Raw genomic sequence first — 10,311 nt, 5'->3', positions numbered from 1 at the left:
TTTTTTGAGACGGAGTCTCGCTCTGTCGCCCAGGCTGGAGTGCAGTGGCCGGATCTCAGCTCACTGCAAGCTCCGCCTGCCGGGTTCACGCCATTCTCCTGCCTCAGCCTCCCGAGTAGCTGGGACTACAGGCGTCCGCCACATCGCCCGGCTAGTTTTTTGTATTTTTTAGTAGAGACGGGGTTTCACCGTGTTAGCCAGGATGGTCTCGATCTCCTGACCTCGTGATCCACCCGTCTCGGCCTCCCAAAGTGCTGGGATTACAGGCTTGAGCCACCGCGCCCGGCCGGAACTTTCTTAAAGAAGCCTGACAAACTTCTGCTTCACCAAGGGTTAAGAGTGGTTTTCACATGCCCCTCAGTGTCAGTCAACGGGATCAACTAACCACACTGGGCCTTGTCCCCAGAGCACTTTGTTCCAGCTCGCTTCAAGGGTTTAATGCTGCTAATTTGCTTCCAACACAAAAGGTAAACAGGAGCCTAGGCACACTCAAGTGCTTACCAACTCCCAAATGCAGAAGTCTAATAGGGTTGATATTCTCTGTGTAATGGAAGGAATTGCTTCTACCATTGAGCCAAACACTTTAGAATTTAGAATAAGCTCCACCTTCTGAAGAAGTCCCCTTTGGCTAAAAACCATCTAGGACTGCTACTGGGGCAGTGGGTGGAAAAAATCAAAAACATGGCACTTAAGAATGAAATTTTTGGGGAGGCCAAGGCAGGAGGTTCGCTTGAGTCCAGGAGTACAAGACCACCCTGGGCAACATGGGGAAACCGCTTCTCTACATAAAATACAAAAATTAGCCAGGCATGGTGGTGTGTACCTGCAGTCCCAGCTACTTGGCAGGCTGAGGAGGGAGGATTACTTGAGCCCAGGAGTGTGAGGTTATAGTGAGCTATGAATGTACTTGTCAGTGCACTCCCGCCTGGATGACAGAGTGAGACCTTGTCTCCAGAAAGAAAAAAAAAAAAGGCCAGGAGTGGTGGCTCATGCTTATAAACCCAGCATTTTGGGTGGCCAAGGCAGGAAGATTACTCGAGGTCAAGACTTCAAGACCAGCCTAGGCAACACAGTGACACCTCATCTCTTCCATGCCCCACCCCCTCGACATAATATTAGCTGAAGGTGCTGGTGCATGCCTGTAGTCCTACCAACTTGGCAGGCTGAGGTGGGAGGTTGGCTTGAGCCCAGGAGTTGGAGGCTGCAGTGAGTTATGATAGAACCACTGCACTGCAGCCTGAGTGACAGATAAAGACCCTGTCTCTAAAAAAGTGAAATAAATAAATAAGACAATCAAGTTTTTGCTTGGCACAAGTATGTATAAAGTCTGTGACATCTAATGTTTCAATTGTTTACTAAGAGTGAAACAAAGTGCCAATTGTGAAGGATAAAAACTAAGGTTGTGTTCAGCAGCACTGGCGCTGCCAGGGCTTGCAGGGACGGGCGGCTCAGGAAGCTCTGTACCTGCATACTGAGGACTGTCAGGTTGGTGAGCGCATCCAGGTTCTGAAGTTTAGTAATTTTGTTTTTCCCCAAAAACAAACTCTCCAGGTTGGTTAAGGTGTCAATATTTTCAATTGCCTGTGGAAAGGACAGAACAGCAATGAGTACTGCAGTTGACAGGCTGCGCCAGGCAGCCAGCAGGTGACTGGACTGGGGCAGAGCTGTCAGGGCTTCAGTTCTGTGATGCGGGGCTAGCGATGTATCTGCTAAGACTTCCGGTGGAAATCCTACTTGAAAGCAGAATACAAGAGTGGCGAGTCCAAGACTGTCTTGAGCTCACTTCCAACCCTCAGATTTTCTGGGGTGCTGAGGAACAGTCTCAGAACCCAGGGACCAGCAGATTCCCAAGTCCCTTCCAGTTCTAAACTTGTGAGCGGACACATTAAAATGTCCTCCCGCCGGGCGTGGTGGCTCACACCTGTAACCCCGGCACTTTGGCAGGCTAAGGCAGGCAGATCACAAGGTCAGGAGATTGAGACCATCCTGGCTAACACAGTGAAATCCCGTCTCTACTAAAAATACAAAAAAATTAGCTGGACATGGCGGCAGGTGCCTGTAGTTCCAGCCACTCAGGAGGCTGAGGCAGGAGAATGGCGTGAACCTGAGAGGCGGAGCTTGCAGTGAGCCGAGATTGAGCCACTGCACTCCAGGTCGGGCAATAGCACGAGACTCCGTCTCAAAAAAAAAAAAAAAAAAAAAAAAAAGGCCTCCCAAGAGCCTCAGTCTCTACAGAAGTGAGGTATGGGACTCTGACCTTAAGTCTTTGAAATCCTGGGACCCTCACTTAGGATTCCTGGGGGGCCCTCACACCACAGCACTCTGCCCCTCTTGCCCAGTTTCCACACCCGCCTACAGCACTCTTCCTTGCTGTGATCATGTGCTCCTCTATTCAACCATAAACCTCCAGAGGCAGTGACCACGCTGCCCTGTCTGATCTCCCCATGGTGACTTGCCTACAACAGGATGTTTAATGACTGTTTATTGATTGGACTTCAGTTTCCCTCCTCTGTCAGTTCACTCTCTCTCAGAACAAGTCATTCTTTAAATATTTCAGCAGACACAAAAGAACCAGATGAGGTGCTTGCTAACCAGGTGGGGACCCCAGGCTGGAAGATGGTGTGCTAATCCACACACCACCGCAGGACTTGGTGGGGCGGGGGCATCCTCACCGGCTGTAGTCTGCATTAATTTGTGATGAGCCACTGTTCCCCTAGAAAGTTCCACAGTCAGACACTTGGTAAAGTGTGGACATCTGGGCTGCTCTCTAGTTTTAAATGTGCTGCTTTGCTATTTGTGGCCATGAAATCTCTAACAATAACTGTCAAGAGACTCTTGCCAAAACCAGCCTCCCTTGGTTTGTATCCTGTCCAAGCTCTCAAGGGCCCAGGACAGACATAGCATGCTGTAATACTTTCAGAAGCCAAACAGAGGGGCATTTTGAACATGGGGCAGGGTCAGATGTGCTCAGAAACACCTGCCAAAGCCACTAAGCAAGGCTGGGGGAAGCACAGGCTCTGTGCCATGACCCTGATTAGGAGCCAGGCACGGGGCTTGAATGCTCTTCTGGCTGACAGAAGTCCTCCTGCCTGCCCACGGGAACCCTCCCCTCTCTCTGCCTGGCAGATCCACCTTCAATGTCAGTCCTCCTGGGACGCCCTCCCGCATTCCCCTCAGCACATGACGGTGGTTATGAGTCAGCTGGTGAAGACTTGATCCTGCTTCTGTGGAACACCAGATCACTTTTCCAAAGTCTTTTATTTCCATTCTGTCCCACGTTTTCAAGGTCAAATGGGTCCTGAGAACAGATCTAATCCTGCTGGGGACTGTGTCCCAGGAGTATTAAGCCATTCAGGGAGGAAGGCCCAACTCAGCACTGCCTTTGGGAGTGTGTCAGCAGCAAGAGGCTTTCTAAAGCCCCTGGTATGTACATCACTTCGAGTGACCACTTTGCTGGGCTTGGGAAACTTTCATCTCAAAGCAGCATGCCAGAGAAGATCACCACGAGTAAGTCCAAGAGCAAGGCGTTCAGGTCGGCTGGTTCATCTCAGGCAGAATGTAACTGGGAATGGTGTGATTTAGGGTCATGATTTGGATGAAGAGCAACTGAAATCTACGTGCAGAAGAAAGGCTAGACCACTCAGGACTTACTGATACTGACTTCCAGTATCAGTAAAAAAAAATTTCCTTGTTCATGAAAAAAATCACAGCATCCTAAGAAAGGCATACTCACTATGCATTCTACATACACCCACTGAGTCCACACACAACCCGCCAGCTGCCTCTCCCTGAATATACTAGTCAGGGCTGTCTGCACCTACCCGGATGCGGTTAGATCCCAGCTCTAGCATCTGTAGTTGATGTAAGTTGCTTAAGTTCTCAATTTTACTGATTTTATTGTTGACCAAGAAGAGTTTTTTCAGTCGTGTCAACTTGTCAACCCCTTCGATGTTTCTCAGCAGATTAAAAGAAATATCTAGAATCCTGAGAACAACCAAAACAGTTTTTTAAAAAAATTACATGAGCATAGGTTGCAGAGAACTCACAATTCAACCACCCTAAAGGTAGCACCCCATTAGGGGACTGCAGTCACTGTGGGGCGGGGCAGGGTGGGGTGGGGTGGGGCAGGGGGTGCGGTCTGTGCCCCTGCTGCCGCCTGGCTCACACTGATGCTGTCATGAGGGATTTGGAGGCTGCCTAGGAGCCCGGAGCAAGCCAGAGGCAGCCTACAGGCTCCTGATGCCCTGGCTCCCAGGATGGTATTTGAGGCAGAAACTGTTTCATTCACACCTGTGCCCATGACAGGACCTTGCACCAGGCTCTGCACACAGAAGAGGCCTGAGAAGTACCGAATTAGAAACAAAACAAGCAAAAATGAATGAGCAACAAAGGGCAGAAATCCAGGTAAAGTTATAACTAGGACCTGGCTCCTTCTTTTTTAATTTTAATTTTTGTAGACAGGGTCTTGTTATGTTGCCCAGGCTATCTCGAACTTCTGGGCTAGTGATCCTCCTAATTTGATCTCCCAAAGCGCTGACATTACAGGTATGCACCACTGCACCTGGTGTAGAACCTGACTCCTTAAATTATAAATGTCACTTTTTTTTTTTTTAATTTAAAAAAAGAGGATTCAAAAGGCAGGAGGAAATTCTGGATTAACTTTCCCCTCGACCAATCTCAGTATCATCCCTGAATGGAGGCTTTTCCAGGAGTCCCCGCTGCAGCCTTCCCATCAAAGGTTTACTCTGCAAGTCAGGGTTGTCCAGGAAGCCGAAGACATGCATGAAGCCAACGTGGCCTCCTGGAGCCCTGAACATAGCAGGCAGAGACTTGGGATTCAGACGCAGGGCAGGACCCTGTGGCAGAGGCAGCCTCTCAAGGGCCAAGAGCCAGCAGGAGGTGGGCTCTGGAGAGACTGGACACCCCCACCCAGTGGCCTCCCCACCATGCTGTTCTCCTGTGGGTCTCATGACTCACTCCAGCTCTGTTAGCGCCTCCAGATTCTCAATCTTCTTGATCTGGTTGTCGTAAAGATCCAGCTCTCGAAGACTCTGTAGCTCCTCCAGATTCTCAATGCATTTAATTAAATTTTGGCGGAGGCAGAGAGTCTGGGGGATGGGAAAAGGACAATTGACACAGGCACGGGGGAGGCCACGAGAAGGCCTCAGCTGGTACTGGAGGACATAGGACAGGCCCTTCTGGTGGAAGGACGTGTCTTCATTCTCCTGCTGTTTCCTAGAAAGGTGCTGACCTTTGAGAGGTAGGTGGGCAAGGGCACTAAGCTAGAATTCCTCGACACACCTGAGGATGGGCAGGAACCCAAAAGGAAGCAGGAGGCAGGCCCCCCACCAAGCAGGCCTAGTTGAGGAGGGAGGCGTTGGCCTGGGGTATGGGTGTTTGCCACTTCCTGGCAGAACATAAGAACCTATGGTGGGCTCAATTTTGAGAAACAAATTCAAATGAGATGCACGGAGGACCATAAAATTCACTGAGTGCCTAATTGAACACAGGCACAGAACTGAGGCAGGCCAGAGTCACAGGTCACTGGCCGCCTGAGCTCAGGAGAGCCAGCCCCAGGGCTGTGCCTCAAGTCCCTCGACTGCTGTCTCACACTTGCTGTGCTCCCAGTAAAGGCCTGCTACAAGGTGGAGGCAGCCACGCCTCCCACAGGCTGAGACAAAGACCACAACTTGGGACTGATGGCTCGATTCTGGACTTATCCACATCTTATAGGTGATATGGGTCATAGTCCCCTCATAAGAGTCCCTCTCACCTTCACTTTCTTCAGTACCTCAAATCCTTCAATCTTCCCAATGCGACAGTGATTCAAATCAACATCCTGAAACAAAGCGGAAATGTATACTCGGCTATAGCAAAGTGGCTGGAGACCTGTGTCTTAGAAGAGGAGCCATCAGAGGAGGCCTGGGAGTGGGCAGCAGTGGGGGAGGCAGTGCCAGGTGGGTCTGCAGCAGACAGGTGTCGGTGACAAGGTGTGTCGCGGGGGCTCTTTGGTTTAGTGATGACTTAGTTTTATGTAAAACTGGCCCTTAAAATGATTGGTACATGACATCTTTTTCTCATTCCCTAGATCCTGTATGCACAAAACATAAGCTCAGGCTCTGAGGATATGCACCCCATCCCATCACCATCAGAGACATGCTGGGGGCTCAGGAGGCCCAGCGGCCAGGCCAGTCATACACAGCCTGCGGCTGTTGGGACCCTCATGTATAATGTAATCATCAGACCCAGAGAATGTATGAGTCAAAGGCATCTCATCTGCCACACAATCCTCAAGGGTCACATAGACATGGGGATAACAATCACTGGTAAGAAAAACAACATGAACACAGGACTCTGATCCAACCAACGGAGGCTTAGGCAACCTCTTTAGGGAAGTAACTTACTAATCTCATACAAGATAACCTGACAGGTGGTCCATCACCATGCTCAAGGCTGGGCTGAGCAGGCGGCATTACCTCTGCATCTCTGTCCAGGTTGATGGTTTCCATGTCCACAGGCAGCTCATGTTCTTCTGAAAAAAATTAGAAAAAGAGGTTTGTTCAGAACCCCATTAACAGGAGGCATTGGTGAAGAGCTGCATCTGGCCGAGGTCTGGGGCTGTTTGGTGCCCAGATCCAGCTCAAACCCTGAGGAGGAACCAATGGGAAAGTTTGCTGAGGACCTGGAGAATGTGGCAAGGGTGAACCCTGCTCCAACAATAGTGATGTTTTAAGCATTCTGAATTCCCTGAATTCAGATATTGGCAAAGGTCTCCAAACATCCATCTGTGCCTTTGAACTTCCTGAGAAGGGAAATGTGTTTTGAAGCTGTTAGTGGGAAGGAGGGGAGGAAGTAGCTGAGTGCAGGTGAGCAGGGCAGCACTACTGCCTTTCCGTGACTCCCAGAGCCGCAGAACTGGCAGCAGCCTGCCTCCTACGTAGCTTTTCTCTGTTTGTTTGTGGCAATAAACCAGGCCATTAGAATCTAGATCGTGCTGGGCACATCAGATGCTCTAGGATGGGCCTTTTATCGCTTTGGAAGGTGGCCCAGCATCTACAAACACTTCCCTCTGCAAAGAGCAAAACAAAACAAAACATAGTTCAACAGATAGGATCAAAGAGGCTCACTGAATAATTTAAACACACTTCTCAATGGGGAGACTGATGAACTCACTCCAGCAGAGAAGCCCATTGGATTTCACGAGGACTCTCCACACCGGAGCCGGCCTCCTCTGTGCGGAGGCAGAGAGAGCTGCTCTCCCTGCTGAGGTGACAGACTCCCTGTTAAGCACTTCCTCGTTTCATTTCATTGGAACCTACTTCAGCATATGTGCTGAAAAGGACTAAGACACACACAGATGCACACACACACGCATGCACAAAGACACAAAGGCACATATGCACACTACACAGACACACGCATGCACATCAGTGGTATACAGACTCATGCAGACACACAAACACGCACACTCACCCCTTAAAACACTTAAAAAAATTAACAGTAATTCCTCAGTATTACCAAAGATTGTCAGTGTTCGCATTTCCTCAACTGTCTTAACATTTCTTCCCTTAGTTCACTTGCATTATGATCCAAATAAGGCTGTATATTGTGACTAGATGGTATTTCTCTTTTTAAAAAATTTTTTAAATTAATTTTTTTTTTTTTAAGAGACAGGATCTCTGCTGCTCAGGCTGGAGTACAGTGGTGTGATCATAGCTCACTGCAGCCTTGAACTTGTGGGCTCAAGTGATCCTTGTCTTGGGCTCCCAGGAAGCTGCGACTACAGGTGTGAGCCACCATGCCCGGCAAATTTTTTAAAACCATGTTTTGTACAGTCAGGGTCTCGCTATGTTGCCCAGGCTGGTCTGGAACGCCGAGCCTCAAGTGAACCTCCCACCTTGGCCTCCCAAAGTGCTAGGATTATAGGCACGAGACACTGCACCCAGCCCAGCATTTTTCTTAAACTTTTTTCCCCTTGTAGTTTTCTGTTGTAGGAACACAAGCTTGTCTTGTAGTGCTTCTCCCAGTCTGGATTCTGTGAATTATACCCATAGGATGCTCTTTCTCCTGTAAATGGATTGTCACTGTCACTACCTTACAGGGCTGTCAGCGCTCACTGTGGCTCTTCCTAGAGCAAACGTGCACTTGCTTCTGCAGCGGGGCGAGCTCACACAGCCCTGGACCACAGGCTAAGGGCTGGCTCCTCACCTCACCTGGAGGCCTCTGAGAGGAGCACTTGACATCAGACCAGCTTAACAAAGTAATGATCCAACATGGCTGCATTCACTTCAGTTTTTCCACTATGCCTTTTCTATAACCATCAACTGTGGCTAGTTAAAAAAAAAGTTTACTATAGTTTTTCCACAACTGTACAGGATACCAACCAACCTAAGAATTAAATAAAAGGAACTGGGCAAAACCAAGAGATAGATACAAATCACCCCAAAAGACAGTGTCAAGTTCATAGGCTCAGGAAGTTGCACTGGAAGAGGCACTACAATTAAGGCAGGGTGCCCAGGTCCTGTGGTCCAAACCAGGACCCTTTGAGAGCAGAAGGGCGCAGTTATTCCGGGCCGGCAGGCAGAAACGGGCTGTGCCAGGCTCCTCAGGACACATGGTCACACGGCTTTAAGGGGTCCTGTTTGTAATACATCCAGCATGGCTGGCCGCTCACCACTCAAAATGTCAGCTAACCTCTGAAACAAGGTTTCCAGCCTAGAATGCCCTTCTGAGTGTATTATATATTCATCATATTTTAAAAATAATTTAGGGAAAATAGGTAGAAGGTAACAGGTGACATAATTAAATTTGTTTTAATTGAATTTAAGACTTAAACAAACACAGGTAGGAGCAAGTCTTGGCTTCTCTAAGGGCTAGAAATCTATACCCAGAAAACTCATAATCAGCTAATCATCTCAAAGAAAAAAACTTGGATTTTTCCAGGCCAGGCCAGCTGGTCTGCCGTGTAGCCATGTGCCCTTGGACAAGCTGCAGAGAGTCTCATTCTCCTCATCTGTAACACATTACCACACCTGGGTACTTACAGAACATGAGGACAACATCATTAGCCTGTGCTAGTGACCCAGGGAAAGAAAGCACACAGGGCTCGCTCTGCCAACTCTCAAGTCTTCCACAAACACCCGATGTCTCAGCAGCACCCATCTGAGGATAGCGGGGGCTCCTACCGCTCCACTGTTGGTGACTAAGTCAGGCGATAACGGAAGCTTCCATCTATCTCTCCCATGCACTTTATTCCACCCACATCACTTCCAGAATATCAGCTCCGAAGTTCCAAAGTAAATGTAACTGGTACTTTTGTGGTAATCTCCTTTTGCCTTAAAAGTAGGTTGCCATAGTTACCAAACATCTTTGCTGGCACAGAGAGCAAAATGTTATTTTAAAAATTAGGTTTGTTTCTTTATAAATTTATTTTATTTTTATAAGGGATGCATGATTATTCATACATTGTATACAAATCTAGAAAATGCAAAATGTATAGATCCTTCTTAAACCTGCTGTTTGGACAGACTCAGCCCGTTTGATGTGTTTTCTTTCTTTAGCAGGTAAAAGTACATACGTGCACGCATACTGTTCAGAAACTTGCTTTTTTTTTTGAGACGGAATCTCATTCTGTCGCCTGGGCTGGAGTGCAGTGGTGTGATCTCAGCTCACTGCAACCTCTGCCTCCCGGGTTCAAGCAATTCTCCTGTCTCAGCCTCCCAAGTAGCTGGGACTACAGGTGCACACCACCATGCCTGGCTAATTTTTCTTTTTTTTTTTTTCTGGTATTTTTAGTAGAGACAGGGTTTCACCATATTGGCCAGGCTGGTCTTGAACTCCTGACCTCAAGTGATCCAACCGCCTTGGCCTCCCAAAGTGCTAGGATTACAGGCGGGAGCCACCATGCCCGGCCACATTTAGGCACTTTAGAAGTCAATCCTTAGGCCTATAAAAATGGTAAGGCAAGACTCAGAAATAATTTCTCTGAAGAGATTAAAGGTTTCTATTGCTATGGTAGGACACGGAAACATAGCAGTCAGCCATAACGTTTATTTCAAATCTGGCTTCCTAAACATATGGTTAATAAAACAATGTTGTGGTTCTTTTTTTTTTTTTTTTTGAGACGAAGTCTCCCTCTGTCACCTAGGCCAGAGTGCAGTGGTGCATTCTCGGCTCACTGCAACCTCCGCCTCCTGGGTTCAAGCAATTCTCCTGCCTCAATCACCTGAGTAGCTGGGATTACAGGCACACGCCGCCACGCCTGGCTAATTTTTGTATTTTTTGTAGAGATGGGTTTTCACCATGTTGGCC

The 10,311-nt window shown here is 48.4% G+C and overlaps 1 protein-coding gene across 6 annotated transcripts in view; it reads right to left on the bottom strand.

Annotated features, from left to right (window-relative positions):
- Window positions 1-10,311, bottom strand: part of PPP1R7 (protein phosphatase 1 regulatory subunit 7) — a 46,525-nt gene that overhangs the window by 31,855 nt on the left and 4,359 nt on the right. For all 6 annotated transcript variants that reach the window (XM_025405536.1, XM_025405537.1, XM_025405539.1 and 3 more), the window contains 5 exons: window positions 6,477-6,532; window positions 5,774-5,839; window positions 4,978-5,108; window positions 3,822-3,984; window positions 1,465-1,581 (listed from right to left, as the gene is read on the bottom strand). In XM_025405536.1, coding sequence (XP_025261321.1) covers window positions 1,465-1,581; window positions 3,822-3,984; window positions 4,978-5,108; window positions 5,774-5,839; window positions 6,477-6,532 — 533 coding nt within the window. The remainder of the gene's footprint in view (window positions 1-1,464; window positions 1,582-3,821; window positions 3,985-4,977; window positions 5,109-5,773; window positions 5,840-6,476; window positions 6,533-10,311) is intronic.

This window comes from Theropithecus gelada, chromosome 12 (genome assembly GCF_003255815.1).
Source record: "Theropithecus gelada isolate Dixy chromosome 12, Tgel_1.0, whole genome shotgun sequence".
Lineage (NCBI taxonomy): Eukaryota > Metazoa > Chordata > Mammalia > Primates > Cercopithecidae > Theropithecus > Theropithecus gelada.
The sequence above is the reverse complement of the archived record's forward strand: the minus strand, read 5'-3'. Positions and strand labels throughout refer to the sequence as shown.